The sequence below is a fragment of the Geotrypetes seraphini genome, chromosome 7 (assembly GCF_902459505.1).
Source record: "Geotrypetes seraphini chromosome 7, aGeoSer1.1, whole genome shotgun sequence".
Taxonomy (NCBI): domain Eukaryota; kingdom Metazoa; phylum Chordata; class Amphibia; order Gymnophiona; family Dermophiidae; genus Geotrypetes; species Geotrypetes seraphini.
The window spans coordinates 139,543,890-139,561,165 of NC_047090.1; the positions used below are offsets into that span (position 1 = coordinate 139,543,890).

General features: G+C 41.4%; 1 protein-coding gene across 2 annotated transcripts in view; it reads right to left on the minus strand.

Annotated features, from left to right (window-relative positions):
- WDHD1 (WD repeat and HMG-box DNA binding protein 1) overlaps window positions 1-17,276 on the minus strand; it is a 140,645-nt gene that overhangs the window by 10,575 nt on the left and 112,794 nt on the right. For both annotated transcript variants that reach the window (XR_004540079.1, XM_033951349.1), the window contains exons 17-24: window positions 13,355-13,511; window positions 12,445-12,559; window positions 9,993-10,124; window positions 5,358-5,584; window positions 4,345-4,487; window positions 2,540-2,596; window positions 1,559-1,602; window positions 85-252 (exon numbers count right to left, since the gene is read on the minus strand). Coding sequence is in view for 1 of the 2 variants with exons in the window: in XM_033951349.1 (XP_033807240.1) it covers window positions 85-252; window positions 1,559-1,602; window positions 2,540-2,596; window positions 4,345-4,487; window positions 5,358-5,584; window positions 9,993-10,124; window positions 12,445-12,559; window positions 13,355-13,511 (1,043 nt within the window). In the remaining variant the exon portion in view is untranslated. The remainder of the gene's footprint in view (window positions 1-84; window positions 253-1,558; window positions 1,603-2,539; window positions 2,597-4,344; window positions 4,488-5,357; window positions 5,585-9,992; window positions 10,125-12,444; window positions 12,560-13,354; window positions 13,512-17,276) is intronic.

Sequence of the window (17,276 nt, forward strand, 5' to 3'; positions counted from 1 at the left end):
TTCAGCACAACTTCCTGGAAGTGACAGGCAGAGAGTTCCTTTTGATAAGATAATAGGAAAAAAAGAGCTTAGAAGCTCACTTACCAACTTGGACTTTGGCTTTGGCATTAGGGGCTTTATGACAAGCGTCTTCTGTTTATTTGTTGCCTGGTTGTTAGGTGTTGATTTCTTAGTAAATTTGTTCATGTTATCTAAAATGTTGGGAGAAACTGAACTTCCTGAAGCTACCACACCTTTTTGATTGGAGTATACCTACCATAATAAAGAGCAGCATTTTACTTTTCCATAAATTGCAAGGTTCTTTTTTTATTATTTACATCAAGCAGCGCTACAAGACTTTTTTCAGTGAATAGTTATAAAAAACTTATGAGACTGTCATGTTTCACATATGGCATATATTCCAATATAGGTCTCGTCATTTGCTCATTTCTGATCTAAAGGGCCAAAAGAGAATTCCTTCAGAAAATGGAAGAAGGATCCAACTGAAAATAATTGTAAAGAGAATAAGGAATGGCAAGTCAAATGCAAGATGCTAATAAGGAAGGCAAAGAGAGAACTTGAAAAGAAAATTGCACTGGAAGCAAAAACGGACAGTAAAACCTTTTTTAGGTATATTAAAAGCAAGACACCGGGAAGAGAATCAGTTGGACTACTAGATGACTGAGGGATAAAAGGGGCTCTCAGGGAAGACAAGGCCATAGCGGAGAGATTAAATGAATTCTTTGCTTCAGTCTTCACCGAGGAAGATGTGGGGGAGTTACTGGTGCCAAAAATGGTATTCAATTCTGATGAATCAGAGAAACTCAAACAAATCTCGGTAACAATGGAAGATGTAATGGGTCAGTTTGACAAATTGAATAGTAGCAAATTGCCTGGACTAGATGGTATATATCCCAGAATGCTGATATAATTGAAAAATTGATTTGCAGGGCTATTGTTAATAATTTTTAATTTTTCTCTAAAATCCAGCATAGTACCGGAAGACTGGAGAGTGGCCAATGTGACACCAATTTTTTAAAAAAGGATTCCAGAGGCAATTCAGGAAATTATAGACCAGTGAGTCTGACATTGGTGCTGAGCAAAATGGTAGAGACTATTATAAAGAACAAAATGACAGAACATATACATAAGCATGGATTAATGAGTGAAAGCCAACATGGATTTAGTCAAGGGAAATCTTGCCTTACTAATCTACTGCATTTCTTTGAAGGGGTGAATGAACATGTGAAAAAAGTGAGCTGGTTGATATTGTGCATTTGGATTTTCAAAAGGCATTTAACAAAAGTACCTCATGAAAGACTTCTGAGGAAATTATAGAGTCATGGGATAGGGGGTAACATCCTATTATGGATTAAAAACTGGTTAAAAGACAGAAAACAGAGAATAGGTTTAAATGGTCAATATTCTCAAAGGAGAAAGGTAAATAGTAGGGTTCCCCAGGGGTTTGTCCTGGGGCCTCTGCTTTTTAACATATTTATCAATGATCTACTGATGAGAATAACTAGTGAGATGATTCTTTATTTCTATTTATTATCAAACAAACTCACAAGATTCTTACCTTGAAGGGATTCACACGCCCTTGGCTGCTAGATATAACTGCACCTATCAGGAATAAATGGTTTTCAATGAAAATAAGTCAAAATGCAAATAAGCCCTTATCCCCCAAAAGCATGATGGTAAAGTTTCTAATTTGGCTGATCAGCTTTCAGCAGTGCAGTGAAAATATGTTTATATTTATTTTGGCTTGATATATCACCTTTCAAATCAAAATTAAAGTGGTTTACAATATAAACATAAAATTGAGAAAATCAGAAAAGAACTGCACACTTGGTAAAACAGAACAAAGGAGAATAAGTTTAGTTTAGTTTAGTTTATTATCATTTCTATCTCGCCTTTATCCAAGGTGGATTACAAGATATACCGTATTTCCACATCTATAGGCCGCAGCCTATACATGGGTTTTAAAAACCTGTATATGGGGTGCGGCCTAGTTATATGGGTTGGCCTATGTAAGGATTATTAATCATTCCCCCGGTACCTTTTCAGGAGCCCCCTGGACGGCAGACGGTGAGGTGCAGGGCAGCCGCGATCTCTTCGGCATCCAGCCTGTTCCCGCACCACTTGCTGAGTCCCACGAGTCTCACGAGAGCCGACGGTCATTCAGCGAGCAGTGCAGATGCCAAAGAGATCGCGGCTGCCCTGCATCGCTGGAGATTCACCGTCCATTGTCCAGGGGGCTCCTGAAAAGGTACCGGGGAGGGGGGGATGATTTAAACAGGCAGAGGAGGTACTGGAAGATAAGCTGCAGCTAATACCATGGGTATTACCCTTTTCTGCAGCCTATACATGGGTGCGGTCTATACAGAGGGACGGCCTATATGCAGGGAAATATGGTAGATACACAATTAAACAATTAAAATCTTTTTCTTAAAAAAATTCAGTACACAATGTTATTCTTTCTTCCTGCAATTACAACAGGAAGCAATTCTGCTTTAAAGCTGAGATCAAGCTCCAAGTCTATTTATTCTGCATTACTTACCAGATCTGATAGAAGGTGTTTCTGGTGAGCTAACATCATTGCTGAATGAATTAAGTCCTTCAGAAAAAAAAGATTTACATCCATTATAAGTATATGGATTAATACTTCAGAATAATATTCAAATTTAAAATGATAAAGATAATGTCACTGATCTATTATTCAACAATTATTGTTGAACTGATTTACTTCTCAGTTGAAAACAATGGCGTAGAAAAAAAGTACTCAAATTAAAAGTCTGTTGAGACAATACTTATGGTAAAACCCATATATCATTCCACCAATATTCCAGTTTTTAATTATTCAAGTCAGTGACTATATGTTTCTCTAAAATCCCTCTAACCAATTTTTATCAAACAATTTTCAGAAAAAAGGGAGGAGAAAATAACTCAGAAAATTTGACAGTATGAAGTAGACTGAGCCACAAAGAAAGATAAAGTACTGGTGAATTTTTTTTAATAAAGATGCTGAAGTATGTTTTATGGATATATTAAATTTCTTTAAGTTCTAGTAAAAATTGGAGAGAGTGGCAGCCTAATAGGTTAGATCAGGCTTGTTCAACCCACGGCCCAGAACTTGATCCGCCAGTTTCAGCTTCTTGGCCCACAGAAGCTCTTGAAGTCCTTGACAATCCTCCTTCCCTGCTAGAAGTGGTACAAGAAAGCCCTATGAAGTCCTCTGATGAGATTCCTGCTGCTATGCCCTGACTGGTCTAACTGAAGGGTTTAGCTGCACAATGTCTGAAGCTGAGGATGGTCCTGTGGTCCTCTCCTCCTCCCTGCATACCTCTCAAACATTTTGCTGGCACAAGTAGCATCTTTCACTTGCTGCTCGCGCTGGACATGACTCCCTGGTCATGGGACCAGGACGTGATGCAAGAAGTGAGCCAAGGCCGGCTCAAGCAGGAGGTGGAAAATGCAGCTCGTGCTGGTGAATATTTCAAGAGGTATGCGGGGGGGAGTGCTCAAGCAGCAGGGAAGAGTTGGGGGGGCACACAATTTGGCGATGCTAGGTGCCACTGCTCTGGGTGCCAACCTTCTTCGCTATGCCACTGAGCAAAGGAGATGCAATCTGCTAACCAGATGGAGATTGTGTGGTTGCCGATGGTTACTTCAAACCAATTTGGGTCAAAGGAAATAAAAAGTTGGATGGGCTTTAGTCTGCTCCAGATAGAAGGCTAAGGCTTGCAGTCTAAGGTATGTGGTACACTTTCACCAGAATGAGTTCTAATTGATTAAGATGGAACTCTGTCACTACCTGTACTATGGAAGGAACTTCAGATGAATGCGGAGAAATATTCTGTTGTAATGAAATTTAGAGTAAGGTGGGTTCTGCTACTAGGGCCTGAAGATCACTGATCTTGCGAGCTGAAATAACTGCCACCAGAAACATTACTTTCCAGATTAAAAACTTCAGATGACAGGAATCCAGAGGCTTAAAAAGAGCTTTCAATCAGCTGGATAAGAACTACACAGGAGGTGGTTTGATAGGGGGTTTTGCCAATAAGAAACCTCTCATAAATTGAACAACTAGAGGCAGTAAAGAGATGGTCTTACTTCCCACATAAGCCATTTCTGGCCGATTAAATCACTTTGACTAACAAGCCCATAATTACTAAATAGTGTGTATGTCTAGCAATGCATGCTAGTGCACAATAAATGAAATAAAGTATGTTATTACAAAACAGAATGATACAAAAATGCATATCCTTAATGTTTTACATAGTAAAATAGTTTCTATTGCATGTATACAACAAGATGACATGAAACACCTACGACATCCCCTACCCCCACTCCCCTGCATCTTACTTTGTTTTGACATTGCTGGCATTTCCTCTGGTTCCATTTCATCCCCTTCAGGAGCATCAGCATCATTGAGCGCTTCTGTATCTTGCTCACATTCTACGTTTCTAGGTGGAGGCAGGTTCCACTCTGTGGCAGTTCTGCTGTAACTAGAAACAAAGTATTAATCAAATTTAGCATTTCCTGTAACCTCAGCTAAGCCATAAGCTCCTGCTACAGGCACTATCTGTGCCATGCAGTCAAACGTTCAAAGCTCAAGACAGTAGCATCTAATAAATAAGGAAAGGTAATTATCTAAGTCACTGCCAAGGATACAAACACCATTAGAAAATGGAATTTAAAAAAAACCCCAAACACAGCTCATTATTTCTTGCTGTTATTGCATATTGCACACTTTATAAAAAAATAAATAAAGTAACTACAGATTAAGGGTCGCCCAATTCAGACATCTCAAAATAGCTATAGCGATTGAGCATAGACTGTCTAATATGTGTTTAGCGTATAGCACTTTGTACATCGAATAAAACCAAATAAATAAGTAGTAGGAGTACAAGACTGTAAAACCTTCTAAAGCTGCCTCTACACCTCAAGATCCGCTCTTTCCCACAAAATAAATGCCTCACTCAACACAAATCTACAAATGTGTGCACTATCCAAACTACTGCCCTGGACAGAAACAAGTGATCAGTGGTTTGGTGATAGAAGGCACAGGTTTCCTATCTCGATGGGAACATTTGCTTGAACATGAGAAAATGCCAAAGATTTTGAGTATATAATTCTTTTTTTTTTTTTTTTTTTTTTAATTCTTTATTCATTTTATATCTTACAACAAGTGCATCATAAAATAACATTTAAACTTATTCAATATCACTTGAGTACATAATTCTGAGACAGAACAGCATTATGGCTTTTAGGTATTAATTATAATATTGGGTGCATGCTGGATTTGAAGAGGGGGTACCTCGGTGCCACGATCACCACAACATTTTGAATCATTATATGAATATTTTTTTTTATACCCAGCATTTATTCTGGTCTGGAAATCCTCTTCTTCCGCCTCATCTTCTTGCTGTTGATGGGATGCTGCCAACACTGCTTCTTTCTCTAGTGCCAGGTCACTAAGCCGCTGGGCCAACATTAGCCTTTTAGAGCGAGAGGCATACTTGATGGCCAGATTCATGACATTTTGGGTCATGAGTTCAGCAAGCTCAATACAACGAAATTCACGCTCCAGTTTGCAAGAAAGCTAAGAGAGAGAGACCTTTTTAATAACAGAAATGCAAATAATTTTTTACCTAAATATTAAATAGAATATACTCGTTTGTTGTAATATCAATATAGAATTATATTGCTATCTTAGGAACTTATTTATGCTACTAATTCCTATCATTTTTTTAATAAAAAGGTTGAGTTTCTTGATGCAGATGCCAGTACAAAACAGTCTCCACAGAGGATGGAGCACTCAGTCTGATTTTGCCCAGCTAATCTTCTTCCGAAGTCAGGGACTTGCTTCTCATCTTTAGATCCTCGCTTGACCCCTTTTTCAATACATTTACAAGTAGGCCAAAAGTAAGTATACAGTATTTATTCATTATTTCCTTTTATTTTACAAGTTTTGAATAGGTATAATACAGTATTGAACAATAATCAGGTAAAAGCGAAATGATGCAACCAATACAAAAAAACTTTCACACAAATGGTATTCATGATACCTGTAAAATAAAAGAAATAATACGTACTTTTGGCCCACCCTATTTATAAATTTATTAAACCCCATAAATATCTACATGCACACTGGTTAAATAAAATGTAATGCCTCCACCTCCATAACTTGTTTAAATAAAGTCATTGCACTGAATAAAAAGTCAAAAACGATTGAAATGTGCTCTTTTAGTACATGTAGTTACTTTTCTACATAGTCATCACCATTTGCCACACATTTCTGCCAAAAGACTATTATGTTTTTGAAAAAGTCATTGTGAAAAAAAGGAAATTAGGTTCTTTTCTAGTAGACAGGTGTGTCATTCTGGACAGTAAGGTATTTTCCCCATGTTCGCAAGACATGTAGAATGAATCCAATCCAGGTTTTCAACTCCTCTTCCTTCTACCAAGAGTTCTGCTGTCCCCTTCAGTTTGTACCAAAGCAGGTGATAGCACTATATAAATACACATAAGAAGGAGGGGTACGGGGAGACTCCCCAAAATACAGCGTTGTTCTACTCTGAAAGCATAACAAACATGTTAAACATTGCAATGTAACAATCCAAACTTTAGAGTACCCATACAAATCAGAAACATGTATGGAGTTCAAACATTCCTCAATGTGCTAGGGCAAAACATACCCTTCATACCCTTAAGGGCTGACTGAGATCAAAATCTCAGCTTTAACTTTAACCATGTATTTGAGAGAGTAGGCAGGCAGAGAAATAACTGACAGAGCGGGACTCCAGAAAGACACACCTATCTACTAGAAAAGATATTAGAAAAGGAAGAACCTAATCTCTTTTTCTAGTGCAATAGGTGTGTCACTCTGGACAGTAGGGATATACAAAAGCAATCCCAAAAAACTAGGGCAGGACCTCTGCACCTGCTCGTTCATACAACTGAGGACCCAAATACGGTGTCCTCCCATGCTGCCATGTCTACTCTATAGAACTTGGCAAGCATATGCAGTGTGGACCAAGTCGCTGCATTACAAATCTCCTCACGCAAAATCACCCGAGCTTCCATCCATGAAGAAGCTGTACTTTTTGTATGCTTCCAAGAAGACTGGCGATTGTTGCAACAGGCAATATATGCTGACAAGTTGATCATGCAAATCCATCTTGAATTGGTAGCCTACAGGTCCTACCATGTCTAGTCTGACTGGTGAGCACAAACAGATGGTCAGAACTCATTGGTGACCTCTTGATAGCGTAGGATGACTCTCCGGGTATCCAGCTTTCTCAGAGTATGATCTTTTTCTTTGACCTTGTGGTCTAGAATGCTGATAATCTTACTTCTTGACTGATATGAAACACTGAAACAACCTTCGGCAAAAAGGGCAAGACCATGCATAGGGAAACTCCCACCTTCTTGACAGCGCCTGCAGCTTCGAGACTCTTCACACTGACATAATAGCATGAGAAGAACAGTCTTGACAGTAAGGTCCATCACAGACTCCTCTTGAGCCTGACTGAGGCCATGCAGAACCACATTAAAGTTGCATGACAGAAACAGCAGCTTTACCGGTAGTCTAAGTCTTAGCACCTCCCTTTAGGAATCTGGCTTTGTTTGAATGAGAAGCCAAGGGATCTTTGCATTGTCAGGCTCTGAACACAAGAGCCCCGCCACTTGGGAAAGCCAGCACCACTGAGACTGGAGCACTAAATGGAACTATCGTTTCTGTTGTGCATCATTGCTTAAAAGTCTCCCATGACTTAGTGGAAGTGGAGACTATTTCAGGCTTCTTGACTCTAAGTAGAGTAGCAATGACTACCTCCGAGTATCCTTTGCGCTCTAATGCTGCGTGCTGAAGAGCCATGCCATAAGACAAAAGTGATCCAAATCTTCTATGACCACTAGTCCCTGGTAAAGTAGTTCGGGCTAAACCTGCAGGCTGAGACCTTTGTCTCTTTGAAGATGAACTAGGTCCACACACTAGAGAATGACACGGGATGGGTTCTCGCAGTAAACCACAGTTAGTCCACAGGAAAGATTGCTGCCAGTTTACAGTGGGAATGGGAGCAAGGCCTTCTACCGCCCCGCAGGAGCAGTAAAAAGTTTTATTTCCGCAGCAAAAATTTGCAAGGAGGTCAGACTCAGGTACAACGATAGTGGCAACCCCCCTTCCCATGGGTCAACATCTCCTCCTCAGTGAAGCCAGCTGTGCCAGAATGAAAAAGCTTCAGAGGCCTTTTCTGCTGCCTTTCTTCTGTTAACAAGCCCCTCCTTGATATAACTTCCTGAAAGGAGGGGCTCATCGGCATAAGGAAGGCCTTAGAATGGGCCTCTAAAGATTTTTCATTATGGCATGGTTGGCTCCTTCACATAACGTAGGGGCGAGGGGAGCTGGCGAGGCAATGCTGATCCTTTGGAGGTTTTACCTGAGTGGGGGAGGCTGCTGGAATCACGGGGGGGAGGTGCTGGCTAGCTCTAGAGCTGGAGCAAAAGTGAAGGACGGTGCTGGATCTGGGCTGGGGGAGAGAGAGATGTTGGACCCATGTGGAGGGGAGGCCGGAGGGAAGGGAGAGGGGTGTTGGATCCATGGGGGGGGGAGGCCAGAGGGAAGGGAGAGCGGTGCTGGACCATTGTGGAGGGGGATGACTGGAGCTGAAAAGGAGAGGTGAAAGACCTGCAGCTGGGAGCTGGAGGAAAGGGAAAGGTACTGGATTCACAGCTTAGAGCTGGAGCGAAGGGAGAGATACCGGACCCACAGCTCAGAGTTGGAGCTAGAGGGAAGGGATAGAGATGTTGGACCCATGGGAGGGAAGGGAGAGAAGAGCTAGATTCTTGGGGAGTGTTGAGGGGAGGGAGGTACTGGACTGTGGGGTGGGGTGGGGGCTGGAGGTAAGGGTAAGTTAGGTGTTCAATCCATGGAAGAAGTGCTGATGGAAGGGATATAGGTGCTGGACCTGCAGTGAAGAGGAGAGAGAAGGGAAGAGAAAGAGATGCTGAACCAAGGAGATGAAGGGAGCGAACTATTTAACAGAGTGGAAAGAGAGGAAAGAAAGGGCAAGAGACACATTGGTGTAAGGGGGGAGAAGCTGGACACAGGGAGATATATGAAAAGAGGGGAGATGGTGGGCATGATGTGAGCATTGTAACAGGGACACAAAAGGAGAACGCTGCATAGAGGTAGTATATGGACACAGTCAGTGGGGCAATGCCAGACATAGGAGAGTATATGGACACAGAGGGAAGATGGAATGCACAGAGGGAGAACAGGAATACAGAAGAGAGATGTTGTACTTAGGGGGGGCATAGGGACAAAGAGGATTGACAATGGGCATGTAGGGGATAGGAACACAGAATAGTGTTGATAATTAAGGCAGGGAGATGGGCACAGGGGAAATACTAGAAGGGAAGTATAGGAGACAGAGAAGGGAGATGCTGAACATGGGGAAAAAACAAACATACACAGAGATGGAAGATGGATGGTAAGCATGGGAAAAAAAGAAATATCAAATGGTCAGGAGATCCTGGTGAGTGTGTTAAGAGTATATAGAAGGAAACAGAAACCAGAGCCTGAGACCAATATGATTTGAAGAATAACATGGCCACACAACAAAAGGTAGAAAAAATAATTTGAAATATGTATCCTGCCTGAGCTGGAGAAAAAAGTATATCAAAAAGATTAAGAAAGGAGAAACATTAGACAAATTAAAAAAAGTAGAATTGCAAGCAACTGAACTCTAAAGAAAACCAACTAGCTAAAAAGTTACAAACCAGAAAAGCTTAGTATGCCGTACAATATTCTTCTGCCATTTTTAGTGTCTTACCCAACCCTACATATTTTGCTACTCCATGAGAATTTTTCTGAAATGAACCATGACCTTTGGAAACCTGAAAATGAACCTCAAGATACCTTCAACCCTTTACTGACTGCCATATATTTGTACTCCAAAACAGCTATAGAAACCAGTTTTAAAATGTGTGGTTTGTATTATACTTACAGCAAACATTTTCATTAAATGCTCCTGCTGTTCTTTTGTTGTCTGATTTTTATAATTTTCATCATATTCATACTCATTTTTGGATAAATACTCTAAGTGGCTGCTAAAAACAATTGAACGCCAAAATTGCTCCTTAAGAAAAAAACAAAAAAACAGATTAGCACGCAAACAATAAGTTATGCAAACTTCATAGTTTACAAAGTAATTAGCTTTCCCATAAAACATACTCATTGATATTTATACTTTGCAGACAATTTAAATTTAAAATGCTGACATGGGAGAAGCCACTGCTTGACCTGGATCGGTAGCATGGAATATTGCTACTCCTTGGGTATTGGCCAGATACTAGTGACCTGGATTGGCCACCGTGAGAACGGGCTACTGGGCTTGATGGACCATTGGTCTCACCCAGTAAGGCTAATCTTATGTTCTTATACATTATAATAGCATTAGTTAATCAGGTACTGGCAGTGAATATAAATGGTACCCCTAGACAGTGCCATAGTAGCCACAGTGAGGAGTTTCAGCACTATTATCTGGCTTTTGTACAATTAGTCCTATCTAATTGGCATTAAAAGAATATACTTGCACAGACACACACTGATCCATAAGTAGGGCCGTACCCAGAGTAACCTCCCCCCCCCCAGTGCCACATATCAGACCACGAGCTCAGTTATGAATATTACTTCATAAATTTAGTAATATTCAAGAGGGGATTGAGGAGTAGTGGCTCGTGGCCAGTAGGGGGTGATGTTTATGGGATTGTAATGGAATGGATATCAGAACATGATGGTGCAGTATTTTTGTGGAGTTTTTCTACAAAAGTGCCTGTTTTTCATATGATTCTGGGTAATTCTAGTTAGATACAAGCATATGTGTTAGTTAAGGCCACGCCCAATAGAAGCGTACGACAAACTGGTGAATAAAAATCTGAATATAAATGAAGCTAAAGCCAGAAAAACACACTACAGATTAATATAAGGGAAAGTATAATAATATTTTTTTTGTACTTTGCTGTTGGGCCAGATCATGAAGGAAACCAGAGAATACATGGAATCCATCTTGGTTCTCTGTCTTTTCTATATCTTCTCAGTCTTTGGAATCCATTTTGTTTTCCAAGTCTTTGTTCTCAGCATCGTGGTGTTAATTGATACCACATGTGCTTTAGACTGGTTAGGAAGATAACGTGTCCCAAACTAAGATATAACAGGAATTAAATATAGTTATGAATGAAAATTATGAATGAATGAATCAAGTTATGAACGAATGGGGGCCCCTGGTGTGATTGTATGACTGTGTATTGAACAAAAGAATGGGTTTTGGAAAAGCATGTTGTGTATCTTTGCAACCTAAAGAAATCCTAAAACATCTGGAAATGAGTAACAGTTTCTAGTGAAGAGAGGGGGAGACCAGCCCCTCCTCCTCCTTTTCTAGGAAGGCTTCTGTGTAATGGCTATGTAATTTGAACCTGTCAGTTTAGGGAGAGCCCTCTCTTCCTCTAAGGCTGACTAATTTTCAGCATGGTTCATAGGGCTGAGAACATTTCAGCATCTTTTTAACAAATAATTTCTCTTAATATACTTTTGTGAAAATTATGATTTATATTCAGAAACGACTATAAGCAAACAAATGTACTTTTCTGAAACTTTTGTCTTTGTCTAATTTGAAACACCTCTTTTGTTGATCTTTATTGGTTGAGAAACTGATGATGTCACAATGAGCCAAAAGTATATAATAGAGGGTCATGAGATCCTGAGGTGAGCTCGTTATTAGAAGGCCAGCATTTGGCAACTATAACGATCTCCCACTAATGCAATGGCTAATGCATTTATGCTGTATTCTTTTGGTGTGCCATGATTGAAGATAAAAAACAATAAATTTACTGGTAACTTTACATTAGTGAAATTTTGCACGTTTTATTATTTTTCACACCTTTGAGCTTATGGCGTCAATGTCCCTTGCTTAGCGTTGGTATGCTATCTCTCGTCAAGGAGACAGACGCCTTAAATGTAGGCCTGCAAAATGCTGGCCTACATTTAAGGCATCTGTCCGGGAGTACAGACCTGATTCTGAAAAGTTCTCTGCTGTGTGATTGACATGTGATCAGCAGCCATTTCTTATGCAGCTGCCGATACCGGTGTCCTATACAGAATCAGGCCCTGACCCTCTTGACTCTACAGTGAATTAAGTGTCCATGAAGGGACAGCCCTGAAATATTCCTTTCCTCCCTGGAAAGAGTGATGCACTGCCCTTTGCCTACACTGTTCTTTCAATCCTGCAAACAAAACTTAGATGTTAAGACAGAAAAGGGAGGGGGAAGGAAGAATGTGAAAATAGAATATAAGACTGTATTTGCTATTTTTGTGGATCTGTGGGGAAAAGGACATTTGCGGGCTAGGACTAACCTGCTAAAAAATAATTAAGAGAACTGAAAATTATCCTTTGCACTTACTTCCATTTGCCCCTTTTCAGTTGTAATTTGGCAGTATGGTAATTTGAAAGGTAAAATTGCTACAGCAGGACGAGGAAGTGTGGGAGGGAATCTTGCTCCTTTACAGGGAATACATCTATCAGTGGACAAAATAAAATCACACTCAACATGTGTTAAATCTCTGCACCAGAATACTACAGAGTACAATTTGCAAGAATTCAGAAACTAGATGAATGACAAAATTTTAAATCTGTCACTAGCAATTTTAACTTATTTTTATCCTTAGCCTCTGTAAGTCCAATCCCAATGCATTTTAGGATGTGCAGTGCTTTATTTTTTTTCCTAGAACACACATGCCTCTGACATAAGTTGCAAAATTATGTTTATATAAACCTCCCCTAAGCAATTTATGCTCAACAGACTAAGCTCTTAGGTAAAGGAACATTTTAATTCTATAATTATGATAATAATAATAATAATAATTTTATTCTTATATACCGCCATACCGAAAAAGTTCTAGGCGGTTCACAACAAGGTGAGCTAATACATGGGATACAGATAAAATACAAATTATAATAATGGACTTAAAAACAGATAAAGTCAGAAAGCATTTACAATATAATGCAGAAAATACCGGCATGGCAGGGAAAGAAGTAATACAGAGAACAGATAAAATACATCAAGTTGAATATAAGGAACTTGATTGAAAAAATGAAGCAGAATGCATTAAGATACCAGCCTATCAAAGAGTTGAGTCTTTAACAATTTTCTAAAATCAAAATAGTCTTTTATGTATACCACTGTGCACTAATAGCCCTATAATTATTTATTATTTAATTTCCTAATGCTGCCTGCAAGCCCAAAAGCTATCGATGAGATACAAATGCTAATTAAATGATTTAATATGCACTTAATTCATCTGCAAGCATACCTCAGCTGTTGGGGGTTTTCAAGAATGCCAACTACCCAGTAGTGATCAGATTTTCCTTTGCAGTGCTCTCTAGTATCACATACTGGCGTCCATGTGTTGCCAAGTGCTCGATTCAACAACCGCACAATGCCCTCTGAATCCACGTAACATGGCGTACCTTTTCATAAGTAAGCAAAGAAGAGACTGAATGTTTAAAAAGGATGGAAGACATGGCTAAGTGCTGTAGTGAAACTAAATCTATCAAGAAGCACACATCAGAATACCTTATAAAATTACAGGTACAAAAATAAATGGCAAACGTATACCATTAGCGGGTAGAGTCAATATTAAAATGTTGATTCTGGATTAAGGATGTGAATGTCATTTAAAAATTTACCATTAAAAACTACTAAGTTTTAGTTTAGTTTAAAAAACATTTCCCCACAGGGCCCACCTGCCGGTTGGGAGATATTTAGCCCTGAAAGGAGAAACAACCAAAGCCGAAAAAAATGCAGGCGATACAGAGTAGATAGAGGGTAGGCCATATTAACTCTGTCGGGGACTAACAGAAAGAAAATTACCAAAGGTAAGAACCTAATCTTCCATTCAGTTACGTCCACTCCAGAGTCAATACAATAGGTGACATACCAAAGCAATGTTGATTATCACACAATTAATGTGGAATTCGGCACCTAGCCATTTAAGAGATTACGTCCCTTGATAAATTCAAAGCCAGTTTAAAAGCATTTTTATTTAAAAATGTGTTTGATCTAATATCGTCCTTTTAAGGATGTGTTATGGAAGTTTTTTTAACCTTCATTAGTCTGGATATCTTGGCTGTTGTGCTCTCATCCCCCCTCCCTCTCGTTTTTTTTCTCTCCCCAATCTTTCCTATCTTAGGGCTAGATTCACTAAGCAAACCGATCATGTGCCGATCGGTCTGCGAGCCCTTTGCGACCCAATTTCCCTCCTGCAGTATTCACTAACCTGTTTTGCAATCTGATTCCAATCCGTGCATGCAAATGAGGGGAACTGCATGCAAAGTAGGCAGGGACGCGATTCACTAAACAAATTTTCCGATTTGACTGTACTGGCTGATCAACCCAAAAAGCGGTGTCAGGTCAAAAGCGCGCCGGGACAAAGGCACGCGCAGACAACTGAGCGCAACATGGAGGTGCACGCCGAAGAAAATGACTGTTTTAAAGGGCTCCGACAGGGGGTGTGGGAGGGGAACTCCCCCACTTTACTTTATACAGATCGCGCCGCGTTGTGGGGGGCGTTGTGGGGGTTTGGGGGGTTGTAACCCCCCACATTTTACTTAAAACTTCACTTTTTCCCTAAAAAACAGGGAAACAGTTAAGTTTCTAGTATGAGGGCGGTTACAACCCCCTAAACCCCCCATAACGTCACCGCGATCTGTATTAAGTAAAGTGGGGGGGGGGTTCCCCAACAAAAACCCCCATCGGAGCCCCTAAAAACACTCTTTTTCTTCAGCGCGCGCTTCCGTCTTGCACTCAGTTGTCGGCACGCGCCTTTGTCTTCGGCGGTTTTGTCTATGAACCCAAAAAGCGACTGCTGAGGACCAGTCGCTGAAGCCCTTTCCGACTGCCTTCTGCCGCCCTGCTCTCAGCCCTGATCTCCTGCTTCCTAGATCTGCCTGCCTGCCCCAACGCTGCCCTGATCGCTTGCCTGCCCTGACTCCCACCTTTCCCGCAGTTCAAGCCCGTGGTTTTAACCCACGGGCTTCTAACGTTAAAAAAAGAAAAAAAAAATCTAAACCTGGCCCGTAGGTCTAAGCCAGGCTCCCTGGCCTAAAGTAAAAAATTTTTTTTAAATAAGTCGCGGCAGATGCATGCCCCCCATGCGGGCCCCCCCCCCCCCGTGATGCCCCATAAAAGGCAGGAGGGATGCCAAACCCCTCCTGGCCTGGCCCAGCCCACCTCCCTCTCTGTGGCACAATGTAGTCCAGCCGCCTGGTCAGGCCTGGCCCACCCACCAAAAAACAAACTGCAGGAGGGATGCCAACTCCCTCCTGGCACCCCTCCAAGACACCTCATCCCCATTCCAGGCCCCCTTTCCACCCCCCTCCCCATACCTTTAATGGAGCAGGAGAGGTACCCAACCCCTCCTGCTCCAATGCCTCCCTGATTGGGTCAGGTGCCCCAGGCCCCACCTAAGGTAGGAGCCTGAGCCAATTAAGGCCTTAGGCTCCTCCCCATGCATCACATGATGCAACAGGGCAGGGCCTAAGGCCTCAGAGTCTTCGCAGGAGGCATTGGAGCAGGAGGGGTTGAGCACCCAACCTGTTCCGTTAAAGGTACTGGGAGGTACGGGGAGGGGGGGTGGAAAGGGGGCCTGGAATGGGGAACGAGGGGGTAGGTGCCAGGAGGAGTTGGCAAACCCTCCTGCAGTTTGTTTTTTTGGTGGGTGGCCAGACCAGATTTTGCAACAGGGTGGGAGGTGGGCCGGGCCCGGCCAGGAGGGGTTTAACATGGCAGGAGGGAGTTGGCATCCCTCCTGCCTTTCGTGGGGCATCAGCGCATCGGGGGAGCATCAATGCAGGGGGGGGCATTTGTCTGAGCTGCGACTTTTGTTTTTTTACTTTTTTTGTAGGCCAGGGAGCCTGTAGTTTTAACCTGCTTTAACCCGCAGGTTAAAATCACAGGCTCCCAGTGTGGGGAAGGGCAGGAGAGATTCAGGGCAAAAGCGGGGTGGCAGGTGAGATTCGGGGCGAGAGCAGGAGAGTTGGGGAAGGCAGATTTGGGGCAGAGCTTTGGGCCAGCAGAGAGCAGGCTGTGGGGCAAATTTTTTGTGGGGTTTGGGGAGGGAGGGGGGTTCAGGGCATGTGCAAATTTAGCAAATCTTCGCTACTCTCCGCCAACCTCATTTGCATGCGAGGTTTTGGGAGAATGACTCACCTATTTGAAATTGCTACAATAAGGCTGTGATAGCAGCCCATCCGATTTTACCGCAATGTTTTAAGATTCTAGCCCTGAATCTGTAACACCCCCCCTCTTCTTCTACTTAAACACTGCTAAATCCAAGTGCATGAACTGAAACACTATCATTGTTCTGCTGTAGAGCTCTGCCATCTGCTGGCTCACTGTACAAACACTGGACATATGACCAATTTAAAACTGTATTTCTCAAGCTGTTCCTGGAATACTGCCCTAGCAAGTCTGGTTGTCAGGATATCCACAATGAATACACATAATTTGGAGATTTCAGGGGCACCTCGGTCTTGTTCATTATATGGGTTTTTGATCCTGCAATGCAGGAGAACGTCGCTTTCTAACTGATTTCCTCTCATAAGAAAGGATTTTTATAGCCTTGACATCCATCATTCAGTTATCTTAGTGGTGAAAACTGACCTGGACTCCTGAGGAAAGCTTGTTATAGCCAAAATACGGACCATGTTAGGTCTGTTGTACCCAGATAGGGTGGGTCAGCACCCTTACATGTGGATGTATTTGATTTGACATTATTCACTGGTCTCAATAAAACATATTTCAAGATACATTGCATTCTAGTTTCCTTTTTGTTCATTACATGAAATTATATCCTCTGATGTATCTTTATCAGTATCAGTGTATAGTGAACCTACCACAAAAATACTTGTGGGAGGTGCACTATACACTGATCAATGGACAACTATTAGATACTTTCCATCCATCCACTATATACTTTCCATCCATCCACTATATACTTATCAATGGACAATTGGATCCTTTCCATCCATCAAGAGGAACCCAACAAGGGTGTCCATTGTCAGCCTTACTATCTAACATTTCTCTTGAACCCTTATTAGTATAAATTAGATCAAATTCATCTATTGTAGGACTTGAATAAGTAATCTTATGATCAAGCTCTCTGCTTACGCAGATGATGTACTTTGGTATGTGACCCGAGTCTATAACGTCAGTAATATTGACTATAAATCAAT